The sequence below is a fragment of the Leptopilina boulardi genome, unplaced genomic scaffold (genome assembly GCF_019393585.1).
Source record: "Leptopilina boulardi isolate dan_hultmark-lab unplaced genomic scaffold, ZJU_Lbou_2.1 LbouV2_333, whole genome shotgun sequence".
NCBI classification, from domain to species: Eukaryota; Metazoa; Arthropoda; class Insecta; order Hymenoptera; family Figitidae; genus Leptopilina; species Leptopilina boulardi.
The window spans coordinates 355,398-370,277 of NW_026137900.1; the positions used below are offsets into that span (position 1 = coordinate 355,398).

At 26.6% G+C, this 14,880-nt stretch overlaps 4 protein-coding genes across 5 annotated transcripts; all 4 read left to right on the forward strand.

The window, feature by feature from the left end:
* The first annotated feature begins 450 nt into the window (after positions 1 to 450).
* LOC127285453 (H(+)/Cl(-) exchange transporter 7) lies at positions 451 to 4,486 on the forward strand. The gene is made up of 12 exons (XM_051311478.1): positions 451 to 790; positions 1,119 to 1,247; positions 1,360 to 1,558; positions 1,641 to 1,894; positions 1,987 to 2,164; positions 2,240 to 2,764; positions 2,852 to 3,021; positions 3,108 to 3,284; positions 3,363 to 3,572; positions 3,683 to 3,928; positions 3,998 to 4,078; positions 4,166 to 4,486. The coding sequence occupies exons 1-12, from the start codon at positions 623 to 625 to the stop codon at positions 4,277 to 4,279; spliced, it is 2,451 nt and encodes an 816-aa protein (XP_051167435.1). The 5' UTR covers positions 451 to 622; the 3' UTR covers positions 4,280 to 4,486.
* Positions 4,487 to 6,323: 1,837 nt separating this feature from the next.
* Positions 6,324 to 9,918, forward strand: LOC127285463 (arp2/3 complex-activating protein rickA-like). 2 transcript variants are annotated; one of them, XM_051311489.1, is made up of 3 exons: positions 6,324 to 6,486; positions 6,700 to 6,924; positions 7,715 to 9,918. In XM_051311489.1, the coding sequence occupies exon 3, from the start codon at positions 7,854 to 7,856 to the stop codon at positions 9,087 to 9,089; it is 1,236 nt and encodes a 411-aa protein (XP_051167446.1). In that variant the 5' UTR covers positions 6,324 to 6,486; positions 6,700 to 6,924; positions 7,715 to 7,853; the 3' UTR covers positions 9,090 to 9,918. The 2 variants fall into 2 exon arrangements, with proteins under 2 accessions (XP_051167446.1, XP_051167447.1); XM_051311490.1 differs by lacking the exons at positions 6,324 to 6,486; positions 6,700 to 6,924 and adding an exon at positions 7,097 to 7,282.
* Positions 9,919 to 10,486: 568 nt separating this feature from the next.
* On the forward strand, positions 10,487 to 14,716 carry LOC127285464 (diphthine methyltransferase). The gene is made up of 4 exons (XM_051311491.1): positions 10,487 to 10,674; positions 12,922 to 13,510; positions 13,630 to 13,762; positions 13,898 to 14,716. Exons 2-4 carry the CDS (start codon positions 12,925 to 12,927, stop codon positions 14,259 to 14,261), a joined length of 1,083 nt encoding a protein of 360 aa, XP_051167448.1. The 5' UTR covers positions 10,487 to 10,674; positions 12,922 to 12,924; the 3' UTR covers positions 14,262 to 14,716.
* Positions 10,978 to 11,373, forward strand: LOC127285447 (cyclin-dependent kinase 2-associated protein 1-like). The gene has a single exon (XM_051311461.1). The coding sequence runs from the start codon at positions 10,978 to 10,980 to the stop codon at positions 11,371 to 11,373; it is 396 nt and encodes a 131-aa protein (XP_051167418.1).
* Positions 14,717 to 14,880: the final 164 nt, after the last annotated feature.

Below are 14,880 nucleotides of genomic sequence, written 5' to 3' on the forward strand. Positions count from 1 at the left end.
GATATGTAAAAAATAAGTTTGATGTATAAATTTTTGATTGTAATAATAATTATTATAATTGAAAATTTTATTATAAGTAAATTTTTTTTTTACGAATCTTAATTATTTAAAATTTTTCCGTTGCAGAAAAAAATCCAGAAATAAATAAATAAAACAAAAATTTAATAATTAAATCGAAATTAAGATTTTATTATTGCTATAAGAGAAAGCGAGGGACATATTTTTTATTATAAAAAGAGAGACTTGTAATCTTTAAATTACATTGAATTGTATAATTAATAATTGACTTTCGCACCAAACGAATGTAATAATAATTTATCTAATCTGCATATTACACATTTTTATATGCTAGACATTTGTACATAAAGAGATTTTTCAATTTATTCAACATCCGCTATACGGAGCAGGGGAATACCAATGATGATTCATGAAAATGTCACGTGACCATAAAACTACACTACTTTATCATCAGACATGTTGCTCTCTATTATCAAGAAAACAACGGAATGATTCAAACTCGGTCAGTGATAAATTCGAAATAATAAAACGTATTTTTTTTGTTTGCCAAAAAAAAAAAAAAATGATAAGTAATTAAAACAGTATATTATAGTGATTTAGTAAAATGACATCTCCTACACCTTCGTCGTCTGCTATTTTAATAAATGACGTTGTCAGTGAAAACAGTCTCAATGACAGTCGTGATGACAAAGAAAAACTTCTTAAACCTAGAGATACTCCACGAAATAATTTTATTTCATATTCAAATGATGATATTAATGTCAGATTCAGGGTAAGAATTATTTATTATAATTGAAATTTCTTTTTATTTCCCTAACCCTATATGGATATTTTTAAACATAACCTCAAAAAATCAAAACAAAAACAATGAACCACCATGCAAGATAAGAAAATAATAATAACTAATTATCAAATGTTATTTTGTTTTTAATTAAAAATTCATATGAGGAATTTTTTTAAATAACCATTTTTTATATTAAAAAGCTAAAACACAAATTTATTAGAAGTTGCATCATTTTATTTTTTATATAAAATAAACTTTGTTTATAAAGTTTATTTTTTTATCAATAATTATTAATAATAGAATACTTTTATTTCAGAACGTAAATGCAGAAGAAAATTATGGATTTAACAGTATTATGGAAAGTGTTTCCAATCGGCAATCGAGAAGACTCAATGCTGGAGAATTAACTCCAGGTGCAACAAATTTCCTTTCTACAAATTATGAGGTATTTCCTTTTTAAACATTTTTACTATTTAAATCAATTTATTCTATATAATTATAATTATTATACTTTATCGAGAATTTACATTCTAGTTTTATTTGTTTTTATTTTTAAGAGTCTGGATTATGATCCCTGTGAAAATAATTTACTTCTGGATGAAGAGAGAAAAAAGGGTTACAAATTTGTTATAAAGAAAAAACTTGCAAGATGGTTTATTTTCTTATTAATAGGAATATGTACGGCTCTAATTGCATGTTTTGTAGACATTTCAATAGAAGAATTATCTAGTTTAAAGTATGGATTGGTAAAAAAATGTATCCTTTTTTTTAATTATTTAAAAAACAAAACGAAAATTCTATATTATGTATTAAATTTTCCTTAATTTGATTATCACAGATGTGGATATATGCGCAATGTCAAATTGTTTAATAGTACCATATATAATTTGGCTAGTTATAAATTTATTTGTAGTTCTAATAGGAGCTATTCTAGTGGCATATGTAGAACCAGTGGCAGCTGGAAGTGGCATTCCACAAGTAAAATGTTATTTAAATGGAGTCAAAGTCCCACGGGTCGTAAGAATAAAGACATTAGCTGTAAAAATTATAGGAGTTATAACAACAGTTGTTGGAGGTCTAGCTGGTGGCAAGGTATAAATTTAATTCTCCCATACTTACAGAGAAAAATGAAATTCTTTTTTGGAAATAAATTGTTTAGTAAAATAAAATTCGCAATTATTCAGGAAGGACCAATGATTCATTCGGGAGCTGTTGTAGCTGCTGGAATATCTCAAGGAAAAAGTACAACGTTTAAAAGAGATTTGAAAATATTTCAATATTTTCGAGAAGATCACGAGAAACGAGATTTTGTCTCAGGTGGTGCAGCCTCGGGAGTTTCTGCAGCTTTTGGTGCACCAATCGGTAAATTACTAATTATTTAATATTTTTGATTTTGAAAAACAAAGTTCTAATAAAAAAAATATATATATATTCCAGGTGGTGTTTTATTCAGTATAGAGGAAGGTGCAAGTTTCTTTAATCAAAGTTTAACATGGAGAACATTTTTTGCGAGTATGATAACAACATTTACTCTCAATATTATTTTAAGTGCCTATCATCATCATCTTGGTGATCTTTCCTATCCGGGTCTATTGAATTTAGGAAAATTCGAAACCATTAATTATCAAATTTATGAGATTCCACTTTTCATGTTAGTGGGAACAATTGGCGGTGCTTTTGGAGCACTTTGGAATCATTTAAATTATAAAATAACATGCTATCGAATGAAGTATATTAAACAAAAATGGCTTAAAGTTGTTGAAGTATTACTCGTTGCTACGATGAGTACAACAATGGGATTTTTAATGATGTTCTTTATTAATGATTGCAAAGATTTGGGCAAAGATCCAACAAAATTTCCAGTTCAATTGTTTTGCGGTAAAGGTCAATATAATGCTGCTGCGGCTTTATGGTTTCAAACACCTGAGAGTACTGTTCGTTCTCTTTTTCACGATCCTCCAGGTATGAAAATGAGAACAAGTTTAAAGAAATTTTTCAAAAATAAATGAATAATAAAAAAAATACAGAATTATGGAATTTATTTTATAGGTTCTCATAATGCTGAAACATTAATTATATTTGTTTTACTCTACTTTTTTTTGGCGGCATGTACTTTTGGTCTATCAATGTCAAGTGGTCTTTTTATACCATCTCTTTTAATTGGCGCTGGTTGGGGTAGATTAATTGGTTCTGGATTAACTGATATTTTACCATCATGTGTAAGTTAAATTGATTTTTTTTTTGAATTTTTACAAAAGAGAAAATTTATTTTATTTGACAGTTTAAATATATATTTATTTTATAGAATTTAGATCCCGGAAAGTATGCATTACTCGGTGCTGCTGCACAATTAGGAGGTGTTGTACGAATGACTATTAGTTTAACTGCCATCTTAATAGAAGCAACTCAAGGAATTTCTTTTGGTCTTCCTATTATTATTGTTCTAATAATGTCTAAGTGGGTTGGTGATTTTTTTAATGAGGTAAAACTAATATTTCAAATTATTAAATCTAATTGATTTATTTATAGAAAAGAAAAATAAATAATATATTTTTTCTAGGGAATTTATGAAATTCACACACAAATGGCGGGTGTACCTTTTCTCGCTTGGGAAGCGCCACCTTTATCAAATAATATTTATGCCAGTGAAATAATGAGCCATCCAGTGGTATCATTAAAATCAATAGAAAATGTTGGTCATATTGTTGAAGTTTTGAGATGTGTTTCTTTTAATGGATTTCCGGTGGTTGATCCACCAAGTGGAGATCAGGTAATTTGAAATAAATTTCAATTTAAAGTATTTAGTGTTAAAATATTAGAAATGTAAATATTTAAACATTAAATTATTTAATTAAAATTGAGTGCAATTATGAATTTCAGGATGAAATCACGTGCTATGGACGATTTCGAGGATTGATCTTGCGTTCGCAGTTATTGGTTATTTTGCGAAATAAACTATTCAACGAATATGCCGATTTTTGGGAGGAAAAATTAGATATAAAAATATTTAGAAACGAATATCCTAGGTATCCAACAATTGATGAAGTACATGTCACAGAAGAAGAAAAGACTTTTATGATAGATTTAAGGCCTTTCATGAATCCAACACCCTATACTTTACAGCACGTAAGTTTTTCTTTTTACTTTCATTTTATAATTGTAAAAATAATTTGACAATTTGTAATTTTATTACAGTCAGCAACGTTGCCTCGTGTATTTAGACTCTTTAGAGCATTGGGACTTCGGCATCTACCAATTTTAAATGACACTAATGAGGTAATTAAAAATACCTAAATTATTTTTTTAAAAATAAAATTCTCAAAATTCAATTTAGATGAAGGTATATTTAAAATTAATTTTTAGGTTGTTGGTATGATAACGAGAAAAGATGTAGCTAGATATCGAATATGGAAGCATCTAGGAAAAATGGGTTTGGATGAACTTTTAATAACAGACAGATTCAATACGTCTTCTTAAAAAAAAAACAGTGTAAAAAAAGTTATATTTTTATCAAGTTATTGTCTTATCATTTTTTTTTTTGCCAAGTGATATTTATAAATTAAAATTATTTAAAAAATTGTACAGAAATTTTGTACAATATCATTGACTGATATAATATAATAATTGTCTTATTTTAAATATTGAAGATTAAAAATAAAATCATTATTTCTATTTTAATAAAAATAGATTTTTAATTATTCACAAAAAGTTGCCAACCAAGCCAAGACCATAATCTTAAAAATAAATAAACTGGATATACGACTAATAATAGCAAAAAATAGTATTCGTAATTAGAAAAATGCATTGTCTCCACCGCTACAGAGAATTTTTATATCCGCATCTGAAACCATAAAAAAAAAAATTTATGGTTACTTTAATAATAAAAAAAAAAAAAAATTGTGATGTCAAGTGTCTGGTGTATAATTTATAAAATTCTAAAACTGTGTAATATTGATTCAAAAGGAAATCAGTTTTTATCAGTGAAAAAAATTAATATTCTAAAGAGTGACAGATACGCCAGGTGTGTGTATATGTATATGGAGCAGAGAATTAGTAAGAATTGTTGCATCGTTGCCGATTAATTGCGCATTGCTATTTTCAGAGTGAATCACCTTGAGCCATTGGTACGAGCATGAGGAAAAAGTTGTCAACTGTCTCTTTTTATTTCAATCTTTGATTCCAAATATTTTCTGTCAATGATTTAGTTTAGAAAAAAAGAAACGATAGTGACATTCAACATTTTTCATTCTCTTGTTTACTTGAATTGACAAATACACAAATCGGAGAATTTCGGAAACAAAGTGACGTGTATTCAATAAAATTAATTTCGCAATTTACCTCCTTCTCAAGTGTGTTACTTATTTTGGACACATTTTTAATATCATCGCACAATATACTTGTGTGAGTCAAAGTTTATCTTAACAGCGATAAATTTTCAACTTCCCCAAGAATGATTTGAACAATCCTCCTCAAAGTGTAAATTATCTCAAGGAAAGGAAATGTGATTAAAATATGGATTAGGTTTGAAAATTAATATTCTAAATTCTGAAATATTTGTATAATAGAATGCCAAACGGAGGAAAGAGAGTTAAAAATAGAAAAATGATTTCTTCTAAATTAAAGAAGAAGAAACAAACGGATGCATTGGAAGAAAAGAAAAATACTCGACGTCCTATACCAAGACCAAATGAAACTGAAGAGGAGGCGATAATTCGCAGATTTCATGATGCCCAAAGAATGGCACGATTTCGAGCAAGAAGGAAAAAGGCACTAGAAGAATCACGAGTCCTTCGAGAAGAACAATTAACAAAATTAGGTCTAATATCGGAGCTAAAAAAACGAAATATTTTATTTCAAGTTTTGAGTACTGTAAATCATCCAATTTCTGATGATAATTTTTCACAAAATGAACCTGATAAAGTGACAATTGTTCCTCTAATTGGAGACAGTAAATATTCTCAATTACTCTCTGTTATTCAAGAAATTGGCAAGGATATTAAATTAACATACGCTGGAAGTCGAAATTCTATCGAAAAATTAAAAACCGAAATTGTACAAGCAAAACTTTTAGTTAAAGATTGTCTTTTGGAAACGGAACTCAACTCGAGACATTATTCCTCTGGATATTAAATTTAATAAATGTAATAATATTTAAAATTATAATAGAAAATTAGTTAAAATTTTAAATTTAATAAACGTTTTTACAGATTTTATTGAAAAAAATATAATTTTTATTTTGTTATTAGTCCTTCAAAATCTAAAAAATTTACACATATTCTAAAATTATTAATTTCCACGAATGAGGAAAGAATTCATAAGCTAATTTTAGGTTTAATTACGCAATACAGTTATAATATCACACTGAACAAGTCAAATAAGCGACACAATGTCAAGTATCATTATCACTAAATATTGAAGAAAAAAAAAAAAAAAAACATAATTCCACGTACAAAATGATAAACAGTAAAATTATTCTAATAATCAGAAATAATTGTATTATAAAAACTATTTTTTTCAATATTTAAAAAATCATTTTATAAAACATCAAAACGGGAACAATAGAAATTTTAAATTCAATTTTGAAAGGTCATTGGCAGTTCCACCTTTCCACTTCCCCTCAAAAAGCACTGAAAATCTATTGACAATTTTTAATTCTATCGTTGAAGAAGCAAGGTTTCTTAAAGGTACGTACGTTATTGTTCTTGACCCTTTTAATTTTTTATAATTTGAAAAACTATTAATTCATATCAGAAATGAAATAAAAAAAGATGAATAATTGAATTTTTTTTTTTTTTTGAAACTTCATCCCTAAACTTTTGTCCTTTGCTCCGAAAAACTTATGAAAGTTAATAATTTCCAACCTCTTATCGGCTAAAGGTCAATAATTTTTCTGTTAGCGTCAAACACCTGTCCGTCGTGAAGTTGTAGACACAAGTTTATAGGAAGGGGTTTATGGTCAATAAATGCAACCACGTCACACGCAGCCTATCGGCGACCCTTAAAGTGGCTCTCCCGAACGAAGATCTTATGTCGGCTGATTTTACTTTTGTGCGTTTGTCTACGAGATAACTTGTGTGATAATTGAATATTTTTTTAATGAAACAACGTAATAGGAAAATAGTGTAAGTGTAAATGATAATAATATAAGATAATAAAAATTTAATTAATTATTTACCGGTAAAAAGCACTTTTGTCAATTTTTTTGGTAAATTGCTCGAATTGTGTCGGCCATTGTTGTGATTGGCCTCGAAAAAGAGGAGAAGACAGCGTTCTTAATTTTTCGCGCACGCGTGGTATTATCGCGTCGAACCTCTTTATTCAAATCAGAGGAGAACGCGAAGCTTGATATTTCTTTATACTTATTATAATGTCTTTAATTAACCGTTTAATTGAACCAACTCAGATATGTCAAGTTATTTCGATTTTTGAAATAATTTAATAATCATTATTAATCATTCACTGTAATAATCCATTTCACACGTGAGTTTTTGCTTCTAAGAAAGTGTTTTGTTTTTATTGTATTATTATCATTATTATCAAAGTTGATAAGAAAATCAAAAAATTTTTTTTTTCTATTATGCTCGAGTAAATTAATTATTTTGTTTTAAAAAAAATTAGAAACAAATGATTTTCTGATAAGTTTTAAATTATGTAGTGTTTAATATTTGCAAATTTTATTATTGATGTATGTGACAGTTGTTGAGCTTTAATTCCCCAAAATGTGACAAAAACTTGTCTAATTTGTTGATTTTTGTATACGTGTATGATTTTCAGGTTAGAAATAGTTTAATCTAATTAATGTTATATCTGATTAATTTAATTTATAAGTAGGTATTTTTTTAAACAAAAATTTAACGATAATTAAATTTTTTAAAAATTACAAAATAATTAATTATAAAATATATTTTTCAGAAATCAGGATTATAAAAAAGAAGGTGAAATTCACGAGAACAAACATGAATTACAATTTAAATGATTGTTTGTGCCCTGTGCCAAATTGTCGATTATATTTAAGTACAAGAAAAAATCTTACCTCACAAAGGTAAGGGAAATGCGTGAATATCAACGTGAGAGACTAATGTCCGAGACAGCCGAGGAACGTGCTCTCAGATTATTTACAAACGCCGAGAGAATGAAGAATTCAAGAGCAAAAGAAACTGAGGAACAGGCAGCAATACGTCGTATGCAAGAGGCACAACGTATGGCGCGACATCGAGCAAAAAAAAAGCGTTGTCTCGATGAAAATTTGGCAAGGGAAATATCAAAAATTGCCGAACTTTCAAAATTACCCGACACAACAACAATCACCGAAATGTCCGAGCTCAATATGAACAAAATTTCAGCCGAGCTCAAACAAATGATGGAACGAGGAAAAGTACCCGAGCATATTGTACAAATGGCACAACTTGCTGAATTCAGTAAAATGAGTGAACTCAATAAAATGTCACAAGATATGGCTAAACGTTATGAAATGGAAAAAATGGCCGAATATGCAAAAACAACAGAATATATGAAAATGCAAATGCAAATGAATGAAATTGCAAAAATGAACGAAATGGTTAAATATTCAGAGATGACAAAATATAATAATGACATTTCAAAAATGAATGAAATCGCAAAAATGAATGAAATGATGAAAATGAATCAAATGGCAAAAATTAATGAAGTTCAACGAATGAATGAAATTGCAAAGCTCAATGAAATGGTTAAAATGACCGAAATGGCCAAATACAATAATGATATAACAAAACTTAATGAAATTGCTCAAATTAATGAAATGGCAAAAGAAATTGCAAAAATGAATGAAAAAACAAAAATGAATGAAATGATCAAAATGGCAAGTATACAAAATGACATTACTAAAATGCCTGAATATTCAAAAATGGCCGAAATGGCAAAACTCACTGAATTGGCAAAATTAAATGAAATAACAATTACAAAATTAAATGATCCACCACCGCCGCCACCACCGCCTCCTAAACAACAAGAAATTCAAAGAATTCCCGAACCTGTGATCACAGTGCCAAATCCAAGAAATCTGCAAAATGTACAGAACGTTCAGGTAGCACCACAACCTAGCCCATCAAATACCATTAATTTTCCGTCAGTGCCTGGTCAGGGAAAATATGCCCAATTATTAGTTATCATCGAGGAACTTGGTAGAGATATTCGTCTTTCATATGCAGGAAGTCGTAGTGCCGCTGAAAGACTCAAAATGGGCATTCAACACGCGAGAATTCTCGTACGCGAATGTTTACTTGAAACTGAACATAACGCTCGACAATGATCTGCTAAAAATTTATATGAAAAAAAAAAGAAATATATATATTTAGAAATCTTTTTTATACGCAATGTTATCAATATTTAACAAGTAGCCTCTGACAGCAGATGAGCTACCACTTAAATTGAGACTTTATAATTAAAACTCGCAGATAAAAAAAAGAAGTTCTCCGCAAAATTATTCGCTACATTGAAAAAAAAAAAATTTGGTCCAAATACGTTAAAAAGTTACAAAATTAAAAAGAAACATTATCATAAGATTCCCATAATAATTTGCAACTCATAAAAAAATTACTATATTAATTTTAGTTACAATTTTCATTAAAAAAAATATGTTTATTGATTTTAGACTTTTATGTAATTTTTATCCTATATTTGAATTTTTATAAAATTTAATTGAAAAATCAAAGTTATAATCAAAATTATTTCGTCGTTATCGAAAAAATATATTTTTATATTCTTTTGGCACTTGCCATGTTTAATAATTGATGTGAAAAAAAGAGAGAGAACATTAGTATATATATATATTTTATATATGTATAGATCTGTTTAGGAATTAATTAAAAAATTAATTTCTCGTTTAACAGGAAAATATTGTATATCAAGCAGCATCATGAGCAGTTTCTTAAATGATGCGCCTTAGATTATTATAAAAATTTTGCAATTACAATCTTAATTAAAAAAATTCCATATTTTAACAAAGCGCGCAGCTTTAAAATCAAAGTAAATAAAGCATTAAGCTATTTATATATAGAAACTTTGATATAAGCATAGTATTCGGATAGAGAATTTTTTCTATTATAGATAAAAAAAATAAACTTTGTAATAATTTTTCATTTTTTTTTTTTGTTATTTAACTTTTTTTTCAATTATATAACTATATTAATACAAAAAGTTTAATACATTCGCCTTCAATGATGAAATTTAAATTTGTTATTTCGAATTGTCTTTTTCTTTAAAAAGAAATAATTAATAATTTTAATTCATTTGATACACAATAGGTATATTTATACATGCGGTTATACATCACGAGAAAATTTTATCCAAAAGAAAAAGTATACTGAAAATGTAAAGTATCATTGAATAAAAAAAAATTTTATAAGATGTAAATAATATTTTTAGTTTTATTAATTTATATTTTTCTTTTATGAAAGTCAAAGAAGAAAAATATATAAATAATATTAATTCTAAGTTTTTTTTTAAAATCTTTATTATTTTTATTAATTGAAATCAAAAATTTAATAAAATCATCTAATAATAATTATAATTTAATATTTTCAGTTTAAATGATATTTATTTTTTTATATTTAAAAAAAATAATTTTAATTTAAATATTCGATAGACAAACGATTCATCGGTCTTTTAAGGATCGATTCCTCATTTCGATATTTTTTCCCCCCTTCCCCCTGCATACACAGCTGCCCTTTTTCGCTCCCTTTTTACGTTTTGCTTGCGTCCTAATCAAAGAAAACTAAAGTGACGAAATAAAATTTTTAATTTTAAATAACAAAAAAAAAGTGCTCATTATACTACTAAGTGTTTTTTTTTAAATCGATGTAACCTTCAATAAAATAAGTCATTCAAATTTTCAGGTAAGAACATTTTTATAATATATTATTAACATTTGTTTCATAATTTTGAGGTTAGTTTTGTGGCATGGAGATAAATATATACATATTATTCACTGAATTTAAGAAAGCGTGTTTTTCAAACTATATTTTTTATAAATAATATTTGTCCAATATAAATTAATTCTGGGAAAAGTTTTATAACGATAAATAATTTCAATTTTTCCAGAAAATTTTTCATCTCGACGCGAGTAAAAATTAATCAATACTTGTCGTCTTTGGGGTTTCGATTTCTTAAAACCTTTTTGAGTTAAAAACAAAAACATAATGGTTAAAAACGAGACAACAATGGATAAAGGGTCGCTAGAAGGTCCTGTGAAAATATCCGAACCATTGATTACTGTTCCTAACCCAAGAGCATTTCAAAGAGAACATCGCGCTGCACAAGTTACTGTTCCCACGGTATCTGGACAATCAAACTACAATCATTTAATTAATATTCCGGAAAATGTGAATTCTACTCGTCAAACAACAGTTCCTTCGGTTTCGGAACAATCGAAATATGTTCAATTACTTAATGTTATTGAGGAACTAGGCCGAGATATTCGTCCTTCATATGCTGGCAGTCGATCATCTGCCGAACGTGTAAAACGTGGACTCATTCATGCTCGTATTCTAGTCAAAGAATGTCTCATTGAAGCCGAAAAAAGTGCTCGCCAATAACAAAATAGCCTTAAAATATTTCATTCAGAGAAAAATTTACTATGAAAAAAATATTTTAATTCCGAATCAAATTAAACAACGACTTTAAATTTTAAATAGTGAGTGTCCAAAAAATTTTCAACACTGATTATTTACAATTTTTTTTCAATTCAAAGAATAATTTTGAAGAATATTCTTATTAATTTAATTTAATTATAAATTGAAATTAAATACGACGAGAAGATATGAAATATTTTTCTATACACTTCTTTATCAGTAAATCTAGAGAAATCCAAAAATTCTTCTACCTCAAGTAGAATTTATTTAATAATTTTACCTATACAAAAAGACTTATAGAAATAATTTTTACTGATATTTTAAAATATCAGTTATTTTATTTATTTAAAAAAATTAAATTATTTAAATTAAATTAACGGAATTTTTTGTCTCCTTAGTTATGAATAGAATTTTTTCGAATTTCTCGCCGAAAAGTTAATTAGTACAAAATAAAAAAAAAAACTTTATTCTGTAAAATTATAAAGACTTAAGAGGAAATACTAAAACACTTATGTACGACCAAAAAAGCCTTGATACTTTGTATTGAAAATAGAAAGAAAAAGACTATAGTTACCAAATTTTTGTATAGTTAAGATTTTTGCAAAATATTCAGTATTACTATTTCTTTTTAATTATTTAAAATGTGTGGTATATTTAAAATAATTGTCAAATATATGTTAATATCTTTAGAGATGTGAAATTGAACAATAGAAATATTTTATACTTGCAAATTTGTTAAAACATAATTTAAGAAATCCATATTTACAATATTTAACAAAAAATAAAACTTTTTACATCTCTAGTGATATAATTTAACGACTGAAGTTTGTAGTGCGTCAATTATATTATAAGTAAAAGAAATGTTCCTAAATATTTTAATACCACTTTACTCAGGCAACTAAAAACAAGTGATATGTATAATTAACAATTGAATAATTACAATATAATAGTAACAATCAGTTATAATGTTAAAGTTTCTAATATAAATCTCAAAGACAATTTACTTTTAGTAATTTGCTACTTGTACCTTTGAAAACTGTTAATAAAACAGAAAATGTAACAGAAATCCGAACTATTTTATATATGATATTAACGGTGCCATAAACTTTTCTTTTTGTAAAAGTTACATAACTTATTGTATACAAAATTGCTAAATACAATAAATTGTGAAGACAAATACTGATTATTTATTTATCATCGCAAATTAAGAAATCGACTTTCCAAAGACGAAATAATTTTACTAAGATGTAAAGAATTTTCATAACGTATTTTAGTCCATGCCAAAAAACAATTTCACGATTTTTTTTTTTATTTTAATAAAAATAAAAATTTAATTATTAACAATTTTATTCTTTTTTAAATGTATTTTTTAATTAAATTAATTATTTAATAAAAAAAATTTTTTTGACTGATATCGATTCTTACAATTAGGAGTTTAAATTATCAATTTTATTTTATCATCGACACACAAAATGTTTCCAAATGAAAAACGAAATAACTCTTTTGTTTCAGAAAATGTTTAACACATTAGAATCGTTTGACACAAAACTTTCAGCAGATTCTGTGGAATGGTGTCCAATTGAAAATTTTAGAGATGTATTTGTCTGTGGAACATATCAATTAACAGAGGCAGACACAGATGATGAACAAGAATTGACACAAAGATTAGGGAAAATTTATCTCTTTCGCGTTCAAAATGGAAGATTAAATTTGTTACACAGCTATGAAGGTGCTGCTGTGCTGGATATGAAATGGGCCCATACGAGAATTTGTAATAAAATTTTACTCGGAATAGTAACATCAAAAGGAATATTGGAAATTCACGAATTGGTCGACGAATGGAATCCAAGTTTAGAATTAATTAAAAAAGTTCAAGTTGAAGATTCAGAAAATTCTTTATCTTTATCACTTGATTGGTCAATGGGAAATGCTTTTGATTATAATTGTGAAGTTAATATTGTTGTCAGTACATCACTTGGATCAATCTGTGTTTTTCGTTTGACCAATGAAGGTGTTGAAAAACTTCGAACTTTTGAATGTCACGAGTATGAGGCTTGGATATCTGCTTTTGATTATTGGGACTCAAATATAATTTACTCTGGTAGATATAATATGCAATTAGTTGATCTAATTAATATTTAAATTAGTTTTAATTTTTAATTAAAAATAAAATATTATTGTCGAGAGAAAATTAATTTAATTATAAAAATATTTTTAAAGGCGCTGATGACTGCAAATTTAAATCATTTGACATAAGAGTCGATACACCTTTAATGATGTCTAAAACACATTGGGCTGGAGTAACAAGTATTCATTGCAATCCAAGACAACAACGTTCATTAGCGTCAGGAAGGTAGTTTAAAATTTTTAATTTTTTCTATGTATTTATATGTTAGAATAATAATCAAATCCTTAACAAAGAGAAAAAAAAGTACAAACAATAATTGATTGAAGATTCTTAAACTAATAATAATAATAATTGTTTTAGCTATGACGAATATTTAAGGTTATGGGACACGCGAAAAATGAGATTTCCCCTTTCGGAGACGAATTTATTTGGAGGAGTTTGGAGATTGAAATGGAACCCATTTGATGGAAAACATCTTTTGGCTGCATGTATGTATGGAGGTTTTAGAATAGTTGATTGTGAAAATTTTGAGCGTCCTCAAATATTAGCGGAATATAACGAGCATTCAAGTATTTCATATGGTTGTGATTGGTCTTTCTTAAATTCAGAAGAACTTGCTCAACGAGAATTACATTATGATTTAGATCGACAAGTAGCGCTGGTTGGTACTTGCTCATTTTATGATCATTTGCTAAATTTATCAATTATCGATTTTTCTCAATAATCGCAAATTTTTGTACATTTTTTTCTACAATATTCTATTTATATATATATTATATTTGTTATGAAATTTAATAATTTGATTCTAACTTATAAAATTCGCGTGATATTTTGACGAATTTCTTAAATTTATCCTTCAATTCTTGGCAATACAACACGAAACGTCTCAAATAATTTAATAACAAATTCTTGAATAATTTATATTTATACATCAGAGTGATAGCATTCATAATGAATTATTATAAATTTTGATCTCTAATAATGTCCTTTTGTTCAATTTTACTAATTTATTGACTAATTATATTATGACTTCTGATATTGTTTTAGATATTGTTTTTATAAGTATTATTTATATATAGACAAATTTTTTGTAAATTACTTTTTGTTAAATTTGAGATGAATTTTATTCATATTGCCGTAATATATTTTAAATGCATAATAAAAAATATTTAATAAATTTATTTATGAAAGTAATAGAATTCTTATCTCTTAACAATATGAAAATTATTTTTATATATAGTTTTTTTTACCTGGTTTACGTAATGGGAATTCAAATGAACTTACATTTCGTTGCCTCTCTAGATTCTGAAAAAAATAAAACAGATTATTTTTACAAAAAAATA

What these genes read in the sequence shown, in the direction of transcription:
- LOC127285464 (XM_051311491.1), top strand. Translation starts at nt 12,925, where the DNA reads ATGTTTAACACATTAGAATCGTTTGACACAAAACTTTCAGCAGATTCT. An exon ending in CTCAAATATAATTTACTCTG is followed by an intron (nt 13,511 to 13,629) that starts GTAGATATAATA and finishes ATATTTTTAAAG; the next exon opens with GCGCTGATGACTGCAAATTT. An exon ending in CGTTCATTAGCGTCAGGAAG is followed by an intron (nt 13,763 to 13,897) that starts GTAGTTTAAAAT and finishes TAATTGTTTTAG; the next exon opens with CTATGACGAATATTTAAGGT.
- LOC127285447 (XM_051311461.1), top strand. Translation starts at nt 10,978, where the DNA reads ATGGTTAAAAACGAGACAACAATGGATAAAGGGTCGCTAGAAGGTCCT.
- LOC127285463 (XM_051311489.1), top strand. Translation starts at nt 7,854, where the DNA reads ATGCGTGAATATCAACGTGAGAGACTAATGTCCGAGACAGCCGAGGAA.
- LOC127285453 (XM_051311478.1), top strand. Translation starts at nt 623, where the DNA reads ATGACATCTCCTACACCTTCGTCGTCTGCTATTTTAATAAATGACGTT. An exon ending in GTATGGATTGGTAAAAAAAT is followed by an intron (nt 1,559 to 1,640) that starts GTATCCTTTTTT and finishes TGATTATCACAG; the next exon opens with ATGTGGATATATGCGCAATG. An exon ending in ATCCACCAAGTGGAGATCAG is followed by an intron (nt 3,573 to 3,682) that starts GTAATTTGAAAT and finishes TATGAATTTCAG; the next exon opens with GATGAAATCACGTGCTATGG.